Source organism: Humulus lupulus, chromosome 5 (genome assembly GCF_963169125.1).
Source record: "Humulus lupulus chromosome 5, drHumLupu1.1, whole genome shotgun sequence".
In the NCBI taxonomy this organism is placed as follows: Eukaryota; Viridiplantae; Streptophyta; class Magnoliopsida; order Rosales; family Cannabaceae; genus Humulus; species Humulus lupulus.
Genome location: NC_084797.1, coordinates 6,967,369 through 6,994,957, shown reverse-complemented (window position 1 = coordinate 6,994,957; position 27,589 = coordinate 6,967,369). Strand labels below are relative to the sequence as shown.

The window sequence follows — 27,589 nt, the reverse complement described above, 5'->3', positions numbered from 1 at the left end:
TGCCAGGTTGTTTAGGTCCCGATATCAACAATGTCAACAAGGTAAATTTTCTCTTCATGCACAACCATGGGGGTAGATTGTAAATGACAAGCATAACAGGCCAACAACTATACTTACTACTAAGAGAAGTGTGTGGATTAATCCCGTCAGTCGAAAGACCTAAACGAATATTACGAGATTCATTTCCAAAACAAGGCCACTTCAAATCAACCCTCTTCCAAGCTAGGGTGTCAGCTGGATGCCTTAATTTACCATCATTTATTCTCTCATTAGCATGCCACGATAAATTTTTAGCATGTTCAACATTTCTAAACAACCGGATGAAATGAGGAATAGGAGGAAGGTACCATAAGACCTTGGCGGGTACTCCTTCCTTGACATCCTCACCATTTCTTTTCTTTTGCCATCGTGACTCACCACAAGTAGGACACATTTTTGCATCTGCAAAGTCATTCCGATATAACATGCAATCATTAGGACATGCATGAATTTTTTCATATTGCATGCCCAATGAGCATAATGTTTTCTTTGCTTCATAAAATGAAGTTGGCATTTCATTACACTTCGGCAACAAATCATTCAAAAAACAAAGTAGATCAGTCATCCCTTTATCACTCCAACCGTGTTTAGCTTTCAAATTGTACAACCTAAGGAGTGCGGATAACTTTGTAAATTTTTTACAACCGGGGTAAATCGGTTTCTCAGCATCACTAAGTAGTGTCTCAAACTTATCTGGGTCTACTCCGGATCCATAATGTGCGTCATCAATCATATCATCTAATGCATCACAATTCTCCTCTACTATATTCCTCCTTACTTCATTGGGTCTACTTGGTGGAGTTGGCGCGACATGCATTCTCTCCCCATGCATATACCAAACCGTGTAACTTTTGTCGATTCCATTGAAAAATAAGTGTTGTTTGATCTTACTAAGATCCATTTTCCTTACATTTCCACACTCAATACATGGGCAACGAGTAAATTTTAAGTCTTTCACATTCTCCGAACAAAATCTTAAGAATAAATCGACCCCGTTTTTATATTCCACGGATAACCTATTCGCTGACATCCATTTTCTATCCATATCTTCTCCTATGTCTATGAAAAATTAAACAATAAAAACTACATAAGCATATGGCCGAGCGTATGAAAAATTGGGCAGCATTTCTTCTATATTAGTAACCTAGCCATCAGTCAATCTTATCAAATCCAATCAAATAAGCACAACACAATTCAAATATAATAATAGAATACATAATTCTAGACAAAATCGAACAGCATTTCCCCTATAATATTGATCTAACCATCTGTTAACAACAAGTCAAACAATTCAAACAGCACACAATAAGTTTCTTCCTTATAGCTCCACAGCACACAAACAAATTTTCCAGAACCTACTTCACTAAAACACACAGTTCTCAACCTTCTGTTATCACCGCAACACACAATTTTAATCTCATAACCTACTTCACTATGGATGAATATTTAAGATATTCAAACTCCTCTAACAAAAATTTAATAATACTAAAACGAGAGATAAGATAATGTACGTACCTCTTGCAATTAATAGTCCTAGCTAGAAAATTTACTTCACTTTGCAATGCACTTTGCTATTAAATTCACAACCAACAAAATTTAATTAATTAATTAATTAATAAAACATAATATATATAATCAACCTACTTCAATGTTAATAAAATAATTAAAATATAAATACAAATATATAATTTTTGAATAATATAATAATATAAATAAAAAAAATCATAAACATATATACTTGAATTACTTATTTCTATACATGCAATTTAGTATGTAAATTAAAATTAAATTATTTTCCTTATTTTAGACACATATATATACTTAATCAACCTAAAAATTTAATTAAAAAAAATCTACAATTTTCGAATTAAATTGTAAAAAAAAATAAAAAAATAGTAAATAACATGGTATAACTATTAAATCTCAATTGTGTATCTCAAATCTTCATTAAAATCATTTTTCAAACTTTTAAAAAATATTTATAATAAACTCACAAATCATAAAAAAAATACACAAAAATAATTATTTCTATCATTCTAACTATAATGCATTGTTTTAATAATGAAATCATATCTCAAATCTTCTTCAAATCAAGCAAATATTACCCAAAACCGCAACCCACAATACCCTAAAATCTCAATATTAACCCATTATAATTAAAGAAAATAAATAAAAATATATAATCATAACTATTATACATTAATTAAAATGAACAAACATACCTAAAATTAGTTTTTGGAGGAGAAAATCGGCCAAAATCGGTATCAATTTCGCCCAAAATTACCCACAATACCCAAAATCGCAACCCACAAAATACCCTAAAATCACAATATTAACCTATTATAGTTAAAGAAAATTAATAATAGTACATTATCCTAACTATTAAACATGAATTAAACTTAAAAACTTACCTCAAATCAATTTTCGGAGGAGGAAAACGGAAGAAAAATCGCCCAAAATCGCCAAGGAAATGCCCAGAAATCGCCTCTGGTTTCGTCTGGTTGGTGATGGCTCGGGGAAGGTGATATATAGGGGAGGCTTCCAACGTCTTCCCTGGGTAGACGTGTACACATCCAACGTCTCCCCTGGGAAGACGTGTACACTTCCAACGTCTCCCCTGGGAAGACGTCCGATGTGTACACGTCTTCCCAGGGGAGACGTTGGATGTGTACACGTCTTCCCAGGGGAGACGTTGGATGTGTACACGTCTACCCAAGGGAGACGTTAGAGGGCTCCCATTGTCAGATTTAATTATTATTTTTTCGACTTTTTAATTTATAACAAATAACGTCTCCCACCACTTTTAATGACTTACCTTGGTAGTCATCGACAAGAACTTTTAATGACTTACACCATTAGACTTTAAATATCCCTGAATACTTTTAATGACTTACACCATTGGTGTAAGTCATTATAGAGAGTCATTAAAAGTGAAAATTGTTGTAGTGTATAATATATAATATATAATTGTAACGACCCAAGTATTCTAGACTTTGGACCATTAATGACTACTATACTAATCTTAAGAAAACGTACATATGAAAACCATAACTTTATTTAAAAACTGTAAAGTAAAGATTAAATACATAAAAATTCATTTAGGATATGGGATCCCATTGTTTTGAAAACAAAACATAACTTAAATAAATTGGCTACAAAATTAAGTGCGGAAAAATAATACATAGAAATCATAACTAAAAGACTTAAAAACTTCATCCTCGAATCGAACGCGCATTCCACTGATTCCATCCAGCCTCAATACACATCACTACTACAAATATAGGGTTTCTCTGCGCTTTTTTTTCAATCTAAAATAAAAAGCGCAGAAAAAAGGATTGAAGGACACTTAGGAACTTTGTTACTGCGGTTTTTTTAAAAAACGCAATGTAAAGTAGGAAAAGTGGGAAGTGAAAACTTTTTCTCTGCGGTTTTCTTAAAAAAAATGCAGAGAAAAGTTGCACTACTTTTCTCCGCGGTTTTCTTTTATTTGGATAGATCTCGAAAAAATATCAAAGTTAAAAAAAAAACAATCAAAATGGACAACCAAGCACAAAGTTATGCTCGATAAAAGTTTTGAAAAATTACACTACTTTTCTCTGCGATTTTTTCAATACAACCGCAGAGAAAAGGTTCCAGACCTATATATAAACTCATACTTCCCCACAAGGTTCGTAAACCGCAGAGAAAAGCCTTTTTTGTAGTAGTGCATCCTCAAGCTGCCAAGAATCTTTCTGCCGCCACAACTATTTTCCTGCACATATAAACATAAAGGAATGAGCCTAATGCCCAGCAAGGAAAAACTACTAACCACATAAACATACACATAAAATCATATCATAACATATGTTGAAAACATATCATAACATATATTATATAAGACTATACTAATAATGGCCATTATGACATGTGATAAACCATCTACATCCCCTGTCTAATATTTGAGGTAGGTTAGATCACATGTAGTGTATGATAACCCATTTACGTCCCCTGTCTAATATTTGAGGTATGGTGAATCATAACATAACATATAAAAACATAAACTTATCATAACATAACATAACATAAAAGCATGACATATCATACAAACATACAAGATCTAGCCTATTTTCCTTACCAAAATACCGGGATGATGAGAACAAGGTCAGGATTTTGGAACACTCCTAAAAACCATTAATAGAGATGTGAGTTTTTTTAAAAAAAGAGATGAAGAGGAATGAACTAAACCATCGAGAAGATACTTACCAACAAGAAATCTCAAGTTCGAAGAACTTAGATGCCTAACCAAGAATAGAGAAGATTGGGTTAGGAATTGAGTAGAGAAAAAGTATAAGAACTAATGAAACAATACAGAAAAGGAACTAAGAATAGGAATACCTTTGAAATTGTTATGACCGAACTACACCTCGAAACCGAAATACACTCTATGAACCTTACTTCCCAAGTGTCTAATAAGCTTAGAATGACAAAGCTTATAACCCCAACCCAAGTGTTTATCACTCTATAGTCTCACTAGCACCTAGAAGGCTCTGATCAATGCTTGAAGAATGAATGAAAAGGCTTGGTGCTAGGTCCTATTTATAGAGTTCTATGAATAAAAATCTTATAATTATAATCCAAATTTAAATTTAAATTTAAAATAGAATCCTAAGGAATAAAAATATTTTAATTATAATCCAAATTTAAATTTAAATTAAAAATAGAATCCTAACTTCTAACTTTCTAAATCCCGTAACTTTAAACTAACCTACAGTAAAATCAACATATCTGGAGATGTAGGGCTCCGATTTAGAATATCTCTATACCTCTAGAAAGATAATTAAATTATCTAAAACTTTTTAGAAATAATATTTTTCGAAATTCATAAGATAAATGGGTCAAAAATAGGTCGGAAGTTACAGTACCCTAAAGTTACGAAAAAAAAATCTATTTAATTATCTAAATAACAACCTAATCCACAAATAAATAAAATTGTGAGTCTAAATATCTAAATAAATATCATGCTCCTAACAGATTCTGGTGAAGACTAAGTCTTATATTTCCCTTATTAAAATAATGATTCCTTAATAATCATGCATATGACAATTGTCATAATCCTATTGGCTCTATCTAAACCTTAGGTTATAATAATCATCATATTAATAGCCAGCAATATTAATCAAACCTTATGTTATAATTAATATTCTTAAACTATAGGTTAAACTTATAAAATTCATAACTATTGCTAGAAGTTTCCAAATAAATCCCGGCTTGAACCAAAATCCACAGTAATAAACATACTATAACAACTACTAGCTATTACTATTACTACTATTATCTAACTACCTAAGTAAAGTTCTTGGACTCTACAATAATATATATTAGATTATATATAATATATAATATATATTAGTTTATATATATAATATATATCAGTTTATATATATAATATATAACATATATAATTATATATATCAGTATATACCTGTGCAGCGTGGTGGTCTGGTGGTGGCGGGGTGATCCGGTTGGCGGGGTAGTTCGGTGGTGGCAGGGTGGTCCCGACGGCGGTGTGTACAACTGAGAAAAAAAAAAGAAATGAGAAGAAAATTTATGGGCAAAACAAACTAACAAACAAAAAAATAAAATAACTTACCCTTGAGAGAGATGGTGTCGTTGAAGAAGAGAGGGTATGGGAAAGAAATGAGAGAAATCTGAGATAATGAAAAAAAATGGAGAAGAAGACTCGGGCGGCTGAGTTATAATGTTATGACTTTTGCCGGCGCGTTTCGTTGCGCCAGCAAAAGTATAAAATTGCGCCGGCAAAAGTCTATCAGAGAAACCCTAGTTCAAAACAACGCCGTTTAAATAAGCATACCTTTACCGGCGCATTTTTTGACTTTTGTCGGCGCAACTAAACGCGCCAGCAAAAGTCTGGCCACCTACCTCCTTGAAAACGTGCACAGAATTAATTTCACGCTGACTTTTGCCGACGCGTTAGGTGAATTGCGCCGGCAAAAGTCACTTCATAATATATTGTTAAACTTTTGCCGGCGCAACTCGGAATTGCACCGGCAAAGGTTACTTTTGCCGGCACAACTCGGAATTGCGCCGACAAAGGTTACTTTTTCCGGCACAACTCAGAATGGCGCCTTTGCCGGCGCAATTCACCAAATGCGCCGGTGAAACCAGCAAAAACGTTGTTTCTTGTAGTGCATGCTCTAAATTGTCCGATGGATGACTGCTTGGGTGCACCCCTAAAAGAGGCACATTGGTGCACCCCTAAAAACGACACAATGGTATAACCCTTTCTGTTTTTGGTGTTGTGATGATTTTCAACGCAAATTTTTTTTATTGCCAAAATAATGAAATTTTATCACAAATTTTTTCTATTAACCACAACACTAAAATTTACACAAAAAATGCATTCTATATTATTATATTAATTTACCTTATAAATAAAATAATATATATATTTATTTATAAAACATTAATATAAAAATAAAAAAGACAAAAAAATGGTTGTTGTTGCTACAATACTGTAGCATTTCAGCAAAATGGGATAACATTTGGCCAGCCATTGGATTTTATTTGCTATTAAAACAGTAACAATTTGCAGGGATGGAGTCCCATTGAACTTGCCCATATATGAATATCAATTTTTTATGGTATTTTTTCCATTTACTTTTGTTATGTTAGTTTAACTTTATTTAAATTTCTTATTCATAAATATTATTGTTTTACCATTGATTTAGATCGGTGTAGCTTCTAGCTATAAATTTGTTTTTTTTTTCATTTTTATGATTGTCTTTATATATATGATTTCTAAATCAAAATTTAAACTTTACTATTTTCTTATTAATGAATTTTCTCATGTGATTGAAAGCTATTTTTAATTATTAGTTGGATTTTTTTATGATTTTATCTTAACTTTACTTAACGGTCTCATGACAAAATGACTCATTTTTTAAAGTCATTTTACACTCTAGCCTAATTTTAATAATGTTTTACAAAATAACATCTCATAATTTAGACAGGTAGTCAAAAAATTCAAACAATCGGTCAAAACTTTTATACAGCTGGTCGAATTTTATACAAAAACCATTTTATAAAAAATCATAAATAGTACCAAAATTACAAAAAAAAAAAATATTTCACCCATTTTTCTTTACTTAATAATAATCAAGATTATTATTTTTATTTTAACTTGGACAAGCTTTGGGGAGGGTTTGGTTCTATAGAAGGCTTGGGCAAGTTTGCCGGCGGGCTCTCGGCAGGTTTGATGGTTCTGCATTTATTTATACAATTTGTGTAACGCCCCACGTCACTAAGGCTGCTTCCTAGAATGACGACTAGCCCTGCAAACCAACACGAGTCTTTCTAGAACTGCCCAAGAGGTCACCCATCATGAGATTACTCCAGGTCAAGCCCGCTTAACTTTGGAGTTCTCAAGTGATGGGCTACCGAAAAGATGATGCATCTTGTTGGCATAAGTAGTACCCATCAATCTATTTAAACTCTCTTCAACTATGTAGTCCCATACCTACAAAGTCTTAAAATCATCACACTTAACCTTCCCCAGGCGATGTGGGATTGCATAGCTTTACCCGGTCTTTCCCCCTACAGATCAGGGGATACTGACTGTCACAATCACCCACCCTTAGGGTTCTGACGTCCCCATCGGGCACACTTTCGGCTGTGTCAAGGCTCTGATACCATTGTAACGCCCCACGTCACTAAACCTGCTTCCTAGAATGAAGACTGGCCCTGCAAACCAACACGAGTCTTTCCAGCGTGCTTTGTCCTCACTTGCACACTTCCTGGGAAAACTTCCCAGGAGGTCACCCATCATGAGATTACTCAAAGTCAAGCATGCTTAACTTTGGAGTTCTCAAGTGATGGGTTACTGAAAAGATGATGCTTCTTGTTGGTATAAGTAGTACCCATCAATCTATTTATTAAACTATTTTTATGTATTCCCATACCTACTCAGTCTTAGAATCGTCACACTAAACCTTCCTCACGCGATGTGGGATTGCACAGCTTTACCCGGTCTTTCCCCTACAGATCACGGGATACTGACTGTCACAATTACCCGCCCTTAGGGGTCTGACGTCCCCATCGGCCACACTTCTGGCTGTGTCAAGGCTCTGATACCATTTGTAACACCCTACGTCACTAAGGCTGCTTCCTAGAATGACGACTGTCCCTGCAAACCAACATGAGTCTTTCCAGCGTGCTTTGTCCTCACTCGTACGCTTCCTGGGAAAACTTCCCAGGAGGTCACCCATCATAAGATTACTCCAGGTCAAGCACGCTTAACTTTAGAGTTCTCAAGTGATGGGCTACCGAAAAGATGATGCATCTTGTTGGCATAAGTAGTACCCATCAATCTATTTAAACTCTTTTCAACTATGTAGTCTCATACCTACTCAGTCTTAGAATCATCACACTTAACCTTCCCTAGGCGATGTGGGATTGCATAGTTTTACTTGTTCTTTCTCCAACGCCCTTCTTCAATGTCTTAATGTATTATATTGAAGTATTATACCACACAAATTTCTTTTATTAAATAATTAAAAAAACAGAAACTTGTGATATGCAAATATTACTATAGCAAGAGAAACTATTTAATTTGATGAATAATAATAATAAACTTTTATATAAAAATAAATTAAATGTTCTTTTTTTTAAAAAAAAAAAAAAAGCTCAAAAAAGAATAACCACACATATGTATACCTGTCATTCAACGTTGAGTTGATTGTTGACCCAAGCATATACAAATCTTCCTTCTTCGTTTCATATTATATATATATATATATTTATATTATACTAATTCCTTTTTCTACTATGAACATCTGAGCGAAATAGCTAGCCTCTGCAGGTGAGTATTTTTCATACTCAGTATGTATATATATGTAATTATATAAATTCATATTTTTTAATATGCATGCAAATTTTAATTTGCACACATATTGGAAAATGGTATTTGATTTTTCATGTAATTAGCTGCTATTTTCTCTGTCAAATAATTCAGCAGGAATTGTAATATATTCATTCTTCGTCAAGAGGAGAGGAAACCACAGCTATGAATATTCCTGGATACAACGGTTCCAGCACAGTGCGGTAATTAATTAATAATGTATTTTTATTTATTAATATGTAAATTTCATCCAAATTTTCTTATTTGAGCCATACATGAAGATTCCTAAATTTTCTTATTTATTACTATGTGCTTCAGGAGCTATAAGCTGAAGATTCCTAAAATTTGTATTTTTTTTAATTACGATCGATTATACCGTTCAATATTTATCTTATTTGCTTTACTACTACTAATTTAACACTTCCTTTCATACTACTAATTCATTACTTTGAACTAGTGGAAAAATAAATAAAAATTAAAAGTTTAGACAGTCTAATTTTTTATTTATTATTTATATATTGATATACTGTAAAACGTGTACAAATTAGTAACATGTGGGACCAAAAAAATTGATTGATATTAATCATAGAGATGAATTGATCATATTATGTTAAATTTAGGAAAGTAGATATCCAACGTACCAATTTATAAATGTTACTATCAGGCCTCTTATAGTGCCCAACACCATATGAGGTGACACTCTATAATTGGTTAGCGATACCTCATAATACATATTAAATTAAAATAAGTGGGACCCGATATTAGATTATACCAATAACAATATGCCACATACTTATGGTGTTGAATACCAGTAGTGCCCTTTAGCAATTCTCCGAAATCATTCAAAGTTCTCTTAATTGGGTTATGAAATTATTAATTTATGGTTTTCCTGAATAGTGAGATTATTAATTTTTCTATACCATGTGGAATCTATATATTCTTTAGAAATATCAAATTAATCTTTTCTTTTAGGAATGAAAAGCAAGATTCCAAGGCCAAGAAAGATGGAAGGCAAAATCATTCAGCACTAAACCCATGGGCAGCATACTCTAGAAAATGGAATAAGATTTTCCTAGTTTCATGTGTAATTGGAGTCACAATCGATCCATTGTTCCTCTACATTCCAATTGTAAACGATGACCAAAAGTGCCTCAATATTGACCACAATATGATGCAAATATTTCTTGTTTTGCGATTCCTTACCGATTTCTCCTACATTCTAAACATCATTTTTCAGCTTCAATCTGCAATTGCAACGTCTAAGGAACTTGGTCAATCTATTTTTATAGGTCTTCCTTGGTCTTATCTTCTAATTGATATTTTAGCCATTCTTCCTCTCCCTCAGGTAACAAACACTAAGTCACATTCAATGTATTTACTGGTTAGATTTAATTCGTGTATATAACTAATAAAGAATTTGTACGTATATAGGTGGTGGTTTTGATGTACTTTCCCAAGATTACAGCATCAAAATCTTTGTTTGCAAGAGAGTTTCTCAACTTACTACTACTTTTCCAATATGTTCCTCGGATTCTTCGTGTGTACCTTTCAGCCAAAGACTTAGGAAGGACTTTTGACTCACTCACTCAACGTGTATGGGTCAGAGGTGCCTTCTTCTTCTTTCTTTACATTATTTTTGGTCATGTAAGTATATATCATGAATCATATTATTATTATTTTCATATTTTTTTTACCAAAAGCACATGATCAATTTTATATATATTGGCATAGGTGCTTGGAGCCTTTTGGTATTTCTTTTCAATTTTTCGTGAAACAGCTTGCTGGCACATTGCTTGTAAAACTCTTGGATCTCAGGAATGCAAACCTGGTCCTTTTTACTGTCATGGCAGTCACCCCATTAAGAATTTGACAAAGTTGAATGAGTATTGCCCCGTTAATCCCCCAAATGCATCTGTCTTCAATTTTGGAATATTTTCTCATGCTCTTGAATCTCGTATAGTCTGCAAATCAGATTTTCTGCAAAAATTCACTTCTAGTTTTTGGTGGGGTTTGAGAAATTTAAGGTTTGCATACATATACTTAACCTTCTATTTGAAAAATCTCATATAATTAATGTGTGTGATCACATCTCTAATCTCCATGGTTCTTCTTCTTATTATTATTATTTTCAGTTCTTGTGGTCAAAATCTTGACACAAGTAGCAATGTGCATGAAAACTTGTTTGCAGTTCTTATTTCCATATTGGGCTTACTTTTGCTTCTATACCTAATTGGAAATGTACAGGTATGTATTCAATCATTACTAAATTTTCTTTCTTTCTTTCTTTCTTAATTTTTAAATTTGTCTTCTTAACTCCTATTAATTTATAATGGATAATTTAAAAGACATATATACAACTTGCAACCACAAAGTCAGAAGAGGCAAGAAGAAATATAAGTAGCAAACAAAGAGAAATAGATTTGCATCTATCACACCTTGATCTTCCACCGAAGAAAAGGGTAGTCATCAAGAGATACCTATCCAGAGCAATGAAAGAAGGCAAAGAGTTTGATATTGAACAACTAGTTTCTCTACTTAATGTTAAAGCTCGTCATAACCAGCACAACACCGAGGTTAGTGATTCTACACTCTGGTTTACGTTTGATAATTTTTTGAAAAATAACACCTTTGTCTAAAAATTTGACCGATAGTAAAAAAATATTCAGCTAACTCTCTAAAAAAATTTACTAGTTGTCTAAATTTTTTTATTTAGATTTCTTAAAATTTCGACCAATTATCTAAGTTGTTATAGGTCATTTGGCAAATAATTATTAAAACTCGGCTAAATTGAAAAATAATTTTAAAAAAATAGTTCATTTCGCCAAGGATCGGTATTTATATCCATGGATGATTACTTTAATATTAACAATTAGATTAATATCAATGGTCCATATTTATAGTTGTTAATTAATATTTCTAAAAATAAATTTTAATTTTTTCAAATTTTTGGAAGGGTTACTTGATAAAACGTGTAATTATTATGAAAATATAATATTGCAAACTTTTTATTTTTCAAATGCATGTCAATTTCTAAATATAGCTAGTGTTTTTCATTGGTTGGAAACAACAATAATTATGGCAAAAAAAAAAAACTAAATTCGAAATTAATATAAAAAAAAATAATTACTTGTCGGTGACTTGCTATTGCAAGTCACTATATTACCACATTATCATAATTATCAGTATCCATTGAGTAGTAAAATCTCCACTATATATATATATATATACTATATATATATGTATATATAACATATATAATATTCATTTTGGAACAGACATTTCCAGGTTTGGTTATCAAATTATTGGATGTGAAAAAGCATGAGAAGAACGCAGCCGAACGAAAGGCAAAGTCATGGATACAACAATTTGAAAGTCTAGAACCTAAAATTGAAACAATTATGGAATACGCAAGGCTAAGATTGCAAGAAGGCAAAGATGTAGACATTGTACATCTTTGCCATATTCTACCTTCGTCACTTGAAGTATCAATCAAGAAACTCATTTGCTTACCAATGATAAACAAAGTACGTACATTCATTATTAATTATACCACGTTATATTATATATATGTGTGTGTTTGACCTTATGAAATTTTGACGTGAGTTATTGAATATGGGATATGAACAGGTTCCATTGCTTCAAAACATCGATGACAAAGTTCTCGAAAATTTCTGTAGTGTTTTAAAACCAGTCATATACTCAGAGAATAGTTATATCATTCGAAAGGGAGAGCCTCTTGATATGATGTTGTTCATCTTACAAGGTGTTGTGTGGACCTTTGACAGTAGTACTAGTTCAATCGAGCGCCTTCAAAATGGTGATTATTATGGAAATGAACTCGTGGAATGGGAATTGAACACATCAAGATGTTCCAAGTTCCCAGTCTCAATCTGTAATCTCAAATCTCACACAAAAGTTGAAGCCTTTGCTCTTAGGGCTATTGATTTCGAGGAAGTACTGTTGAAATGCTGGTGCAAGTTCTTTCAAAGCTTACCCAATAATGAAGCCATGTCCGAGGGCATGAGGTCTTTTGCAGCTACGTATTTGCAGCGAGCTTTTCGACGCTACATGAATAAGAAAAAGTCACAACAGAAGAAGGGTCCAGGTCAAGATAGGGAAGAGATAAAGGAAATCATTATTAATTAATGTTTCGTGAACTATAAAATATGTATTTTATTAAGAGGTATATTTAAATTGTGTTTGGAATTTATTATGTAGGGAATTTGTAATCTTAATATAATTTTCTGAGATTATTTTAATTCAAGATTTAGTTCTGAAACACCATTAGTTCTATATTACATAATGCATATTAATATTTGGTTTGAATAATGATATGTGCACCAAAACATTACGCCAACTCATGTGGCACTGTTTTTAAAACAGTGGGTTTCGCCTGAAATAAATTTGATAGGTGAAATGAAACTGTCACGTCAGATGGTGTAATGTTTTAGTACATAATTTTGGTGCACATATTATCACTCATTTGGTTTAATTAGTAGTTTGGTGAATGTAGAAAATATATGGAGACTAGTTTGTTAAATAGAGCTATTAGCACAACAACAAAACACGTTATTACCGGTAGAAGCTCCGTCGGTAATAACACTGGATTCCGCCGGCAATAGTTGGTCAGTAATTATGGTTATTACCCGCAGACTGACACCCTACCGTTAATATATTAGTACCAGGGGATTATTAGGGGTGGACTCCGCCGGTGTAAAAAGTAGTCAACATCGTGTTTGACTCATTTAATACCAGCGGGTCCCACCCCTATTAATCTGTCGATAATTAATTAATAATTTTTTATAAAAAATATTAAAATATAATAATTTGTTTGATTTTGTTTAATAATAAATAAATATATAATGCTTATTTAAAGATAATACAATTTAACATAAATTAAAATTAATTATTAATAACACAATTAATAATCATCAAACAAAATTACATATAAACTAATCATAAAATTAACATAATAAAAATATACATTGTCTTAATTTAATTATATATTGTTGACGCCGTTTTTTGTCAACTTAGAAAAGGAGAGCACTAAACACGAAATTATAAAAATCAATGATAAACACTCGATATTTTACACGGTTCAGCAGTTAAAATCTGTCTAGTCCACGAGTCAATATTATTGAATTGTGAAATTCCCTTAAAGCTTTCAGAAATCAATTTAGCAGAGTATTCCCAATACCAAATTCAGCGTCTCTACAAATGAATTTCTCCAGTCTATTTATAGACTGGTTTACAGAATATTTCCCCTCATATTTTGGGAAGTTATTATTCCAATTTCAAATCAATACAATTAAATGTGTTTAAATACTTAATATCCCATGACATTCGGGATTTATTAACAGATTGAACAAATCCCCTAGATATACGGATTTAAAACAGTAATCGTATTCACACTAGATTATCGACCTCGAACATATGACTTGCATACCTTCGAGATCGACCAATCATCGCGAGCTCGCTACTTTGGTTTGCCTCATCCTTATCAAATAGCTTTATCGATATCGTCCTCTCCAAGCTCGCAGTGCCCAGGCTCGAACCTTCTCGACCGATGCTAGATCGCCAACAAGAAATAATAAGGAAATTTATACAAGTGTCGAACGCTTGTAATTGTAGCTTCGAGCTTAACTTGTAACCTCGGAACACCTTCGAGGCCACACGTATTTCCGAGCTCACCAATTCCAACGTCGTCGTTTTAATACTGAGCGAGACTGTCAAACCCAAATCATATAAATGCTGGTGACATGGCACACTTGCTTATTTCGAGCTTACATTTTACGAGCCTATCAAGACCATAATTTCCATTCTCGAAATTTGGGTGTAACATTTTTCCCCCTCAAAAGTCTTGGTTCGAATCCTATATGAGAAGGAAACTTCTGAACTTCTACTTTCGAAAATCTTGCCACCTATTGCACTCGAATATGGACACGCGTCAGCCAAGGGTTGACACTAGTACTTGAGTACTCTTTACATCTGCCCACATCTTTTCATATCCCCATTTTGCAACCATTAGTATATTTATACCCCATTCGTTAAGCTCGCCTTCTTCTGGACGGACGGTCTCGTTCCTTCCAGATTTTACTCTTTTCAACATATCCGTAAGTATCTCATCACACTTGTCCCTTTTTTTCATTACATAGTTAGACTCAAAACATTCACACATTTATTCCTGCGGCCAATTACCACCGCCCCACCCCATTAGAAATGATGAAGAAGCATAGGGTAGCCTTGCTCCAACTACTCTATATTCAGAGATCCATGTCCTACCTTCTCCATGAAGACCGGCTCCCAGCCTGCGGCCTCTTAGAGGAAGGCCAGTATACGGATGACTTAGCTTACAAGTATTTGAGGTGAGACCACATGCCACTTCCCAATGACAGACTTCCCCCTCAGAGGAGATCTTCGAGCTCGCGGTCACGTGCCCCTGTAGCCCGTCGACACGATCGGCCTGCCTCTGGCAATGAAGTTCATGACGAATCCTCACCATGCTCAAGTGATGGAGGTAAAGTGGGGCTCGACTCCTCCATGTGGTCTCCTTATATGCTTAAGCACAAACCCGATGTATTGATTCTCTTTGAGGATCCTAGGGAGAATTTTTATTTATGCTCACGGGTAGATCATAGAGTTCGTAGGTTTATGTAATGCCTCGAATTTCCTAATAAGGTTTAAGACCTTGATTAGGAGGTCGGGAGGGCCATAAATGATTTATTATGTGATTTAGTGATCATATGCATGTTTATGTGAATTATATTATTATATGATGATAAATGCATGCATATGGGTATATTTTTAATTATAAGGGCATTTTGGTAATTTGGCCTGTTGAGGGCGTGATTGTGTATTTTTGTGCATGTGGGTGAGTTATGAATGGTACCACATTATATGTGGATATGTTCGAGCATTTCAGCATGAGAGGATCATGAAATGCAAGTGTTCGGTCTGGTCATAGCGGGTTTAAGTTCGGGGCTCGGGGTGAGTCTCGGGGTGATTTTAATGATTAGAGCATTACCAGGAGTTAAAGGGTAATGGGATATAATTTATTGGTGTTTGAGAATATCGAGAATAACAGTAATTGGAAGGTGTTAATTATAATTAACGAAATATGTGCGAAAGGATGATTTTGCCCTCGGTGGCTGTTAAGGTTTTATTTTAGACTTGAGGGCATTTAGGTCTTTTCAACCTTAAGGATTTATATAAGCCATTAAGGCTGTAGAAGGGTAACAAAAACATAGTCTCTTTCCTCCTTCTCTCCCAATGGTTTTCTCCTCCATTTTTCTTTGAATTTTCAAGCTCTTTTTGAGGAATCAAGCCAAGGAACCAAGCTGTGATAAGCTAGGGTTATGCTCCACCATTGAAGAGGGTGTGTTGCTAAGATTGATAAGAGATTTTAGCCATTAGAACTCTTGCTTTTGCTCTGTTCTCCTAGTTGAGTTTCAACTGGTTTTTGGGTTGGAAAGTTGGGAATTGATTGGAGTTTTGGCTAGGGTTCTTGAGGTAGTGATGCTTGGGGTATGTGAGGATGGCTTTTGGGTTCATTTGGCTTCAAAAATGGGGTTTTGAAGCATTGGAATCGAGTTGGAATTGAAGGAGTCGAAGGAAGAGATTTCAGGGGAGTATCTGGTTGGGGGTAGCGCTATAGCGCCCATTAGAGGGCGCTATAGCGCTACACAAGATTTGTTTGGGCGGTTTGGGGTTCTGAGTATAGCGCTGGGGCACTATTGAGCAGTGTTGTAGTGCTACTCTGTTTTTCCAGAATCTCGTTTTGAGTGTTTTTAAGGGTTTTTGGCTCGGGGTTTCAATCCTTAAAGCCCAGGATCGAATCTACTCACCGTGTGGGTACATTTCGGGGTCCCGAGAGTGGGGTTTAGATCAAGATCCTATCTTTTTTTATTTTCATTAATCGGAGATTGTATTTGGTTATAACTAGGTGACCGCTAAGGGATTAAAGGATCGATCGTTCTCAAGGGTTGTTCTTGTTCTAATTCTCGCTCGAACCAAAGGTAAGAAAACTGCCCCTGTGTATATGTAAGTTATTCTTGATGCATGTTGGATGTCTAAATCTGATGCATGTGATGCACGAGAAACATGTGATTAGGGCATGCTGTGAATATTGAATATGAGATTGTTCAGAGGTTGAGTCTCTGTGTTTATGCATGATCCTAATTGTGCTAGCAATTGTTAAGTAAGCATGCTGAATGCCCTGTGTTGGATATTTGACATATGATATATGTTTGGTAGCATTACTTACTTTTGTATGGCACTGACTAGTCAGGGTCGGCACTGGTCGAGTATCACAGACCTAAGAGCCGAAAACGGCATTAGCGTCTTGAACGTAGGGCCGATAAAATATTAGATATAATCGATATTAGCATTTAATGACTCTAGGAGCATTAATGCTAGACCGACCTTAAGTTCGATGAAATTTATAAGCACTTGTCTAGTTTAAGACTAGTTACTCAGAGCCAGGGCCAAAGGCCTAGGTGACGGTTTGTCACATGGCTAGGGAGCAGTATCCCATGGTTATGACTTTCTGGTCATGAGGAATGTTATGTTGGTGACTAATCATCATGCACCTATCCTGTTTAAGCTAGTGAAAGGATCACTTATTTATAAAGGGAACGGAACCCACCTTAGCGACTTGTAACACTGTCACTCTTCTATTTAGGGCTATAAGCTCGGTATGGTTACCAGAACCACTACTGTTAAATCACTTATCTGATTGAGATTGACTTGATAGTCATCCACTCAAGAGGGCAGGATTCCTTATCCTGGATGCCCATCATTACGTGAATTTGTTTGCCTGCTTGAATAGGGCTATATTTGCTAGGCGTGTGCCTTATGATTTGATGATATGTTATTATTTTTCATGAGCATATTAAGTTTTCTTGTTAGGCTTCGGCTCACGGGTGTTATGTGGTGCAGGTAAAGGCAAAAGAAAGCTGGACCATCCTCTAGTTGGAGAGCTTAGGTGACGATGTGTACATATGCGGTTGCTCAGTCGCCACGGCCGAGGGTTGAAAGAGGAACTAGGTGTTGTGTAAAATCGATACGCAAGTGCACGTAATCGTAACAAGTAATAAAGAGTAAGTGAAATCGTTCCCACAAGGACTGTATATTAAGTACCAAAACTTAATTCCTATTTCTATTTGAGAAGAGAAGTCAAGTTTTCACCAAGATTGATTGAGAGAAATCAATCTCTCAAAATAATTATGGGAGATTCGAACAAGGTGTTTTGATGGTGTTCGGAGGGATAAGGCATGCTTAAATGGCTATGCCATGTGCCCAAGAAAATGCCTAAGAGTGCCTAAAGGTGCTTTAAGTGTTTGAAAAATGTGGTGTCCGAGCATACCTTGAGATGGCCGATCGGATGCATGTTGATCCGAGGACCATCTCGCCTATGTCCAAGGATCTAGGCCCAGAAATTTGGTGCCTAAGGTGCTACGTCTGACCAGGAGGAGTTACATCCGAGCGGCTGTGCTAGTCCGGGCAGCCCATGCATTCAAGGTTGATGTCGGAGTGGCTGGAGGAGATGCGTCCGAGCGGCTGTGCCAGTCCGAGGTGCTTCTGCCGCACCTGTGTCCGAGAGATGCATCTGAGGAGCCCAACGCTAACACCCTTGTATGTCCGGTCGAACATCTAGCATCTGAGCGGTCTTGTGTCCGAGGAGCCAAGATGTGCTTGGCATCTGAACGGTCTTGTGTCCGAGGAGAGACAAAAGGCCTGGTCGGACGCATGTCCGAGGAGAGACAAAAGGCCTAGTCGGACGCATGTCCGAGGAGAGACAAAAAGGCCTGGTCGGACGCATGTCCGAGGAGAGAAAAAAGGCCTGGTCGGACGCATGTAATCCTAGCGCAACCAAATTGAGGATACTCAGCAACCTGTCTCTATACCATGATGATTTTGCAAAATAGACAAAGGGATAATTGAAAGAGAGTCAAAAGGGGGCCTATGTTTTCATTATATCAAGAAATAGAATTTGAAGAAATCACAAGACAAGATCTGTCGTGGGAGTTTACGTGAAAGTTATCAACCGAATGGGAGCTTTTGAATGACCTCAAGAATATTTTTCTAGAAGAAAAGTTTATCATACGAGAAAAATCGTATAATAAACTTGGGGGGCAAATATTATCCCCAAAAAATGGAGATCGATGACGTGGCAATAGAGGTGACAAGTGGCAGTACATGGTCCGTAAAAGACACATTAAATAGTCAATAAATACATTGACTCCTCAGAGTTGTGATAAAATTTTGACTGGCTTGAGAAGTGTCATGATCGACCAGGCATGACCTTGTCTGACCAGTCACGACATTACTGCCCAGGAGTGACATTGCTGCCCAAGAGTGGCATGCTAGACCGCAGTGCCATGTTAGACGAGAGACATGGCATGCTAGACCAGAGTGCCATGTTAGAGGAGAGACATGGCATGCTAGACCAGAGTGCCATGTTAGACGAGAGACATGGCATGCTAGACCAGAGTGCCATGTTAGTCCAGCATGCATGTGTCCGACCAGCACTTGCATGTCCTACGAGCAAGTGTTCCTACCAGCAAGTGTATGTCCTACCAGCATGCACATGTCCGACCAGCAAGTGTATATCCTACCAGCTAAGTGCATGACTATCCAGTAGAGGTGTGTTCGACCAGCTTGAAGGAGATATGGGTCGACCAGATAGAGGAGGACTAAGTCAAGATTCCCAGAAACGGCTTCAACAAGAACCGGTCTTGGCACACGCGGGAATCTCTCATTCTTCCCACAAAGTTGGTGTTCTGTTAAATTTTGAATATTTTTGTAATTTAAATATAATAAGAATAATAAAATATCTCGATTCTAGGGCATATCAGATGTATGATCCTAAGCCTATAAATACATGGCTTATGAGATCAGAAGGGGTTTTCTTCTTCTTTTTAGACTTTTGTGAAATTTTGGGTCTGAGTTTTCTAGAGAGAGAAAGTGCTTGTATCTGAAAGAATTCTTATATTCCTGCAATCTGTACTGAAGAAACTCAGTTGGCTCAGTTCATCTGATCTTGAGTACAGATCTATAATCACAACTCTAAGTGGATTAGGCTATTACCAACATATTGGGGCTGAACCACTATAAAAATTGTGTGTGTTATTTACTTTCTTTTCAAACCCGTCTGTGTCGTTTTATTTCTCTTGAAGGTTTCATCGTTTTTTACGTTCTCACGTCGTTGGCCAGAAACACGGTCAACAAGGATATTAGAGGATGTTAGTACAATTAATTATAATAGACATAGTGAAATGTTTCAAATCTCATACCTAGCAACCTAATTAATGGATGGCTCACAAATTATATAACAAATTAAATTGAATATTGCTAATTATGATTAGTACAAAGGATGTGGTTTCTTCAGTAGTAGGGATGTCGAGTGGTTGAGTAGCATATTAAAGGATATTAGTATAATTAGTGACACTAGGCATAGTCAAATGTTTCAAATCTCATACCTAGTTACCTAATCGTTACCAAATTAATTTTCAAATTACGAAAGATTAATTAGTTCGATATTAAGACTTGTTAGTACAAATGATTTGATATCCTCGTTGATAGGGCTTCCAACAAACTGAGTGGGATATAAGAGGATGTTAATATAATTAATGACTATAGACATAGTAAAATGTCTCAAATCTCATACCTAGTAACGAAATTATTCTCAAATTGTGAGAGATTATCTTGGATGTTGCGAATAATGAGTAAAAACGATGTGGATTCCTTTTTGGTAGGGTTGTCGAGTAGGATATTAGAGGATGTTAGTACATTAATGATAATAGACATAGTCAAATGTTTCAAACCTCATACCAAGTAACATAATTAATGGATGGTAACCTTGTTTATCAAATTCAGAGAGATTTGCTTAAATGTTGTTAGTTATGAGTTCAAAGGATGTGGTTGCCTCTTTATTTGTGATGTCGAGTTGCTGAGTAGGATATTAGTGACACTAAACATAGCCAAATGTTTGAAATCTCATAACTAACCTAATTATTTTATGTTTACCAAATTAGTCTCAAATTATGAGAGATTAGCTTAGAGGCCGATTGCGATTAATGAGTTGATTTGGCTTCCTCATTAGTAGGGCACCCAAATAACTAAGCGAGATGTTAGGGGATGCTTATACAATTAGTGACACAAGACATAGTTAAATTTTCCACAACTCATACTTAGTAACCTAAATAGTGGGATATTTACCAAAGTAAGTTCTCAAATAGTAATGCATTTCATGGAGGTTACAAATTGTGTACACCAATGTTGTGGTTTGTTTCTTAAATGTGTGTGGAGTTTGTTTAAATGAACTAAGGTAATATTACACGCTACTTCCCTTGAGCAACATGTGCTTTACTTAAGAAAACTATCGCCTTCCACAAAAAGCCAGAAGGCAGTTTCTAAGCAATATTGTATTCCATGAAGTAACTACAAGTGATTCTCCGTAATCTATAGCCTATACGTAGCACTTGGTTCTACATGGTGCAATATGTACTGAAAGAACCTTTGAGCGGGAAATTCAAATTTTGGGTTTTCAATTTGAGATAAAATAAAATATTATTCACAAATAAAGGTTTATTGTTCTAATTTATCTATTTTTATTTAATTTTTGTTTAGTATTTAAATTTTGTCATTTATTTATAAGTTATTATAATTATAGGTTTATTTTGTTTTTATAGAATTTTGTTAGTTTTAAATTTCATAGTTAGAACTATATATATATATTTGTTGTCTTTAACTTTTACTAATGTTTTTCTTGTCTTTTATTTTCATGTGTTTAATCTTTGTTTTAGTTAGATTGTTAAATATTGTTCTTTTTAACAAATCACACCCAAAAATAATATTGTTTCATTTATAGTAGGGATGGCAAAAAAATCCGGCGGGTCGGAGCCCTGACCTGAAAGGGCAACCCCCGATCCGGATATTCGCAAGGCAATAATGGAGCGAGTCAAGATCCAATCTGACCTGTTAGAGATTGAAGCGGGTCGAATTACGACTCGACCCAGTTGTTGTTGTTTTTTGTAATCAAATAAGTTTCTTTAAAAAAATCAATTTGCTACCACTATTTAGGGTGGTCCATGATCCAAATATATATATAATAAGACAAAGTATATATAAGAGAGAATGAAGAGAAAATTGATGTTTTATTTTGAAGTATATTAAATTTTATTTTATTTTAGTATGCAAGACAATTTATAAAAATTTCTTAGGCAACTCATTTCTTTCTAGTATGACACATTTTTAAACCATTTTTTTTATATTGTAACATTTAAAAAAAAATAGTTTTTCTTTTATTAAAGAAAATAAAACTTTGCTGAGTTGGGTCTGACCCGCCCCATCACATTCGGGACGGGTCTGACCTGACCCGCATCAAAAGTCTTAACGGAGCGGGTTGAATCGAGGAGAGAGCTTAGTGGGTCAGGGCAGGGATGACCCGCCCCATTTACATCCCTAATTTTTAGTATTTTATTTTGTTATTAAATTTTAAATATTTTATTAGTAGGATTCTCAAGTGACTAAGTGAAATATTAGGGGATTTTAGCACAATCAGTGACACTAGACATGGTCAACTGTTTCAAGTCTCATACCTAGCAATCTAATTAATTGATAATTACCAAATTATTTATCAAATTCAGAGAAATTAGCTTTATGTTGGGAATTATGAGAACAAATGATGTGGTTTCTTCTTTAGTAGGAATGTAACACGTCGTTGAGTTGGATATTAGAGGATGTTAGTACAATTAGTGACACTATATATAGTCAAATGTTTCAAATCTCATACCTAGTAACCTAATTAGTAGATAACCAAATAAGTGCTCAAATTTTGAGAGATTACCTTGGATTTTACGATTTGTGAGTACATATGATGTGGTTCATTCATTAGTAGGGCTCCCAAGTGTCTAAGACGGATATTAGGGGATGCTTCTAAAATTAGAGACACAACACATTGTCAAACGTTTCAAATTTCATAGCAAATAATCTCATTCGAAGATGGTTTCCTATGTTAGTTCTCAAACAATAATGAATTAGATTAAAGGTTGCGAACTATGAGTACCAATTGTGTGATTTCCTTCTTAGTAGGGCTCTCAAATGACTAAGTATGATATTGAAAGATATTTGTACACTTAGTGATACTAGACATAGTAAAATGTGTCAAATCATATGCTTAGTAATCTAGTTAGCTGATGGTTTGCCTTGTATGAGATTAGCTTGGAGGAGGCAAATTGTGTTCAAATGATGTGGATAGTGAAACTCTTGATTTTGGAATACCGATTGTGGCAATTCGACCATTGAATCGGTCCGAAATGACTAAATTTCTAGGCGAGGCTTAAAAACATATATTAGAAATTATTATTTTATTGATATATGGATACTACAAGTTTTTTTTTTTTTTGCGTGACTAGTCATACTTTTAGGCAATAACGTGAATACATACAAAGCCTATATATACATATAATATTAACAATAATGTAATACCAATACCATTTAAAAAAAAAAAAAAACCACGGCTATTAACAAAAAAACAAAACAAAATTGCAATTTGAGGAGGTGAAGGATTGGTATTGGACCTTTCTACGTACCTCCATATTCCGTATGCTTAAGTCCACTCAACTATGTATGGAGGACAAGTACAATAACTTATCCTTTTTTAATATAGTACGCACATTAAAGATAATTTGGTTCAAAATTCCAAAGAAAAAAAAAACCAAAACAAAACAAAACAAAATGGCGGCTAACACAATAATAGTATTAGTAATATTATGGAATAATATGTGAAGCTAAATAATATAGGGAGTTCAATGGCGCACCCCCTCTAGTTTTTTGTTCCAAAATTATTTTCGACGCAAATTTTATTTTATGACAGTGTATATTGTAGTTATTTGAAACACCCTATTAATTTTCAGAAAATTCCGAACAATTTATAGTGTAGAAAACAAAGTTCAAATAGTTTGTTACACTCGTGACTGTTTTTTTATGCGTGTGGAATGTAACTTGGTTGAAACTTATTTTCGGTACTATAAATTATTTGAAATTTTATGAAAATTTGCAGAATACTCTAAATAACACGCTCATAAAAAAAATCACCGAAAATACTTCCTGAGCTAAAAACACCAAAAGGTGCACTGATGTGCTCCTTTTTCGGGTGCTGAGAAGAATCCTCCTCCTATGTTTGAGTTCTTAAATGATATGCTTAATACCTTACTGAAAAGCCTCAAATTAATTATTATTATTTTTTTGTTGGAAAAAAAACCAAACAAATGGTATTATCATTATATTTAAAAATATAATGGTTTTGAAAGTTTAAAGATAATTAATAAAATTGAAAATATAATTATTAAAAATGTTAAATTACTACAGGAAAACAAGCTATTACCGGCGAAGCAAACCGCCGGCAATAGTCAGGAAAGCCGCCGGTAATACTTTTACAGGCAGTCTCCGCCGGCAAAAATGCGCCGGTAAAAACCGGTCGTTAAAAGTTGTTATTACCGGCGGAACTAGCCTCCCGCCGGCAATAATTTGGTCAGAATTCACGTCTGACACATTATTACCGGCGGTTTCCGCCGGTAATTGTAAAATATATTTAAAAAAATAATTAATTTTTATAAATTATATATAATTAATATTAAAAAACTAAACTTATAATTAAAAAAATTTAGAAATAAAATCAATATTATTTAAATTAATATCCAAATTAAAAATACAACTTTAAAATACTAAAATTGTCTTTTCAAAATAAAAAAAAACATACACTTAAATTTAATAATAAATAATAAAACCTAAACTAATTATTATTGTCTTCATCAAAAGTTTCATTTAAAAAATCTTCAACATTCGTGCTTCGACTCAAACCTTCATGAGACTATGGTGCTGGCGGCGAAGGATAATATGGCCGAGGTTGTGGGCGAATCAAAGGAGACTGCTGTTGTTGTTGATTTGGAGAAGTGTAGTACTGCTGATTATAAACGGGCTGCTGTGTCGATCCTCCATAATGAGGATATACTGGCTGCTGCTGCATGAACGACCCAAATTGACCATACATAGGTTGTTGTTGTTGTTGCTGCTTCTGCGGTAATCCTCCAAACTGACTTCCCATAGGTTGTGTCTGAGGAAACTGGGAAGAAAGTCCAAACATATAATTAAAAAATGGCGACTGAGAGGAACCACCAGATATGTTTGGAGAATTTTGTTGTGGTTTCTGTGGCATCGACGACGTCCCCGGGCTTTGATTAGATGTACTACCTTGTTGTTGAGAAGGTAAGAACTGCTGCAATAAACTTTCATAGCGTGGGTCATGGAGGGAAGAATCAGTCTGAAAATTTCCTGACTCGACCTTATCACGCATCTTAACCCACATCTCAGCCAAAACTCCCATCATCTCTGGAGTCACATTAGTAGGAACTTGTGACTGAGTTTAGCTTGAACTTCGACTTGTGGAGCTAGATGCTGATTTCTTCCCTTTGCCACTAGGCCTGTATCCCACTCCTATTTGATAATCAGACCTCGACCCAAGGACTTTATCCATAACCTGATACTGTATTGATTTAGCAGTAGAACCTTCACTAGAAGCAGATTCCGAACCTGACTAACTACTTTGAATATTTTGCCTCTCCATCTCTTGGGTCATTTGTTCCTGCCAAAAGAAAATGTTAAAAAACCAATATTACTATAATTTAAGATCAATAAAGAAATAAAAAACTTTAACTTACATGTAGTTCTTTGCAAGTTTCGCTAACTCAAGTCTTTGTAGATTTTTTTATATGAGTATCTCTCCAAGCATCAATAGCATGCTCATCAGGTTCATCCTACAAAATAATAGTGTTAGTTTAATTAATAATATAATAATATCAAATAAAGTTAAGTATTTTACTTACATATTCGTTACGAATCGCTGCCATTGATTTAGAGCCTTGCGTCGACAAATACTTCATTTCCTTTCTATTTTTCTTGTTCTGCGTGGATCGCGCTATAAACTTTTGTTGGGTGTCGTTACACTAAGTACTGGGGTTGAGCAAATCTTATCTTTGAGCAACTGGAAGCTTTCTTCACACTTATCATTCCAGTTAAACTTTTGTTGCTTCCGGGTCAGGTTGGTAAGCGGAGTGGCTATCTTAGAAAAGCCCTCTACAAACTTCCTATAATAACCTGCTAGCCCTAAGAAGCTTCTTACTTCTGATGTGTTCTTTGGTCTAGGCCAATCTTTCACGACCTCTACCTTTGATGGATCTACTGCAACTCCGTCTTTCGATATGATGTGCCCGAGGAACGCCACTTGTGAAAGCCAAAATTCACATTTCTTGAACTTGGCGTAGAGTTGATGCTCCTTCAATCGTGTCAAAATCAGCCTCAAATGTTCCTCATGCTTTACTTCATCCTTGGAGTATATTAAAATGTCGTCGATAAACACAACGACGAATTTATCCAAATAGTCTTTGAAGACCCTATTCATTAAGTCCATAAACGCAGCTGGTGCATTAGTAAGACCAAAAGACATCACCAAGAACTCGTAATGTCCATAACGAGTCCTAAAGGCTGTCTTAGGAATATCTTCTTCCTTTACCTTGAGCTGATGATACCCAGACCGTAAATCGATCTTTGAAAATGCAGTCGCGCCTCGGAGTTGATCAAACAAATCATCGATCTGAGGTAGCGGGTACTTGTTCTTAATCGTTACTTTGTTCAGCTCACGATAGTCTATGCACATTCGCATACTTCCATCCTTCTTCCTCACGAATAGTACCGGAGCTCCCCATGGTGAATGGCTTGGCCTAATAAAACCCAAGTCTAGGAGTTCTTGTAGCTGCGTCTTTAACTCACTTAGTTCTGTAGGTGCCATCTGGTATGGTGCCTTAGAGATAGGCTCGGTGCCTGGTACTAATTCTATCGTGAAGTCTATTTCTCGATTTGGCGGCAATCTTGGCAAGTCATCGGGAAATACCTCTGGAAATTCTTGTATAACACGGACGTTTCCAACCTTAAGTGGTGTCTCCCTCTCCACATTCGTGATGCTGGCTAAGAACGCTTGATATCCTTTCTCCATCATTCGTTGAGCTTTGAGAGATGATACTAACGGGGTGCGCAATCCTGAAGCTTGTCCCATGAAGCATTGTCTCTAGCCGTCAGGAGTCTCGAACATTACCTTCTTGCGTTTGCAGTCAATCGTTGCGCCATGCCGTGCTAGCCAATCCATGCCTAGTATTACGTCGAAGTCCTTGATCACTAGCTCTATCAGGTCTCCTTCTAGTTCTATGTCCTCAATCTTGATTGGTACGCCTCGTACTATTCGTGATGATAGAACTACTTCGCCCGAAGGCAACTCGGTTACAAACCTAGTTCTAAATCTTTCACTAGGTTTGTCTAATTTTTCTATCATTCCTAATGAGATATACGAATGAGTGGCTCCCGAATCAAATAATACATGACATAAGTTATTGAGGATAGAAACCTGACCTGTGACCACCTTGTTGCTAGCATCAGCCTCTCCTTGGGTTAAAGCAAAAACCCTAGCAGGAACCATCTTTTCGTCCTTCTTCCCTTCTGGCTTTTGCTGAGGACAGTCTCTTTTACGATGCCCTTCTTGACCACAGTTGAAACACTCCTTGGTGTTGGCGCGACATTCTCCAGGATGCTTCTTCTGACACT

General features: G+C 35.2%; 2 protein-coding genes across 3 annotated transcripts; one reads left to right on the top strand and one right to left on the bottom strand.

The window, feature by feature from the left end:
- Positions 1 to 8,775: 8,775 nt before the first annotated feature.
- LOC133834319 (cyclic nucleotide-gated ion channel 1-like) lies at positions 8,776 to 13,214 on the top strand. Of its 2 annotated transcripts, none has more exons than XM_062263901.1 (9): positions 8,776 to 8,896; positions 9,053 to 9,138; positions 9,908 to 10,280; positions 10,367 to 10,579; positions 10,667 to 10,959; positions 11,068 to 11,179; positions 11,281 to 11,508; positions 12,211 to 12,459; positions 12,563 to 13,214. In XM_062263901.1, the coding sequence occupies exons 2-9, from the start codon at positions 9,101 to 9,103 to the stop codon at positions 13,079 to 13,081; spliced, it is 2,025 nt and encodes a 674-aa protein (XP_062119885.1). In that variant the 5' UTR covers positions 8,776 to 8,896; positions 9,053 to 9,100; the 3' UTR covers positions 13,082 to 13,214. The 2 variants fall into 2 exon arrangements, with proteins under 2 accessions (XP_062119885.1, XP_062119884.1); XM_062263900.1 differs by having other exon boundaries at positions 8,845 to 8,896; positions 9,050 to 9,138.
- An 11,595-nt stretch (positions 13,215 to 24,809) lies between these two features.
- Positions 24,810 to 25,322, bottom strand: LOC133778780 (uncharacterized). The gene has a single exon (XM_062218804.1). It carries the CDS (start codon positions 25,320 to 25,322, stop codon positions 24,810 to 24,812), a length of 513 nt encoding a protein of 170 aa, XP_062074788.1.
- Positions 25,323 to 27,589: the final 2,267 nt, after the last annotated feature.

What these genes read in the sequence shown, in the direction of transcription:
- LOC133778780 (XM_062218804.1), bottom strand. Translation starts at nt 25,322, where the DNA reads ATGGGAGTTTTGGCTGAGATGTGGGTTAAGATGCGTGATAAGGTCGAG.
- LOC133834319 (XM_062263901.1), top strand. Translation starts at nt 9,101, where the DNA reads ATGAATATTCCTGGATACAACGGTTCCAGCACAGTGCG. An exon ending in TTTACATTATTTTTGGTCAT is followed by an intron (nt 10,580 to 10,666) that starts GTAAGTATATAT and finishes ATATTGGCATAG; the next exon opens with GTGCTTGGAGCCTTTTGGTA. An exon ending in ACCTAATTGGAAATGTACAG is followed by an intron (nt 11,180 to 11,280) that starts GTATGTATTCAA and finishes ATAATTTAAAAG; the next exon opens with ACATATATACAACTTGCAAC.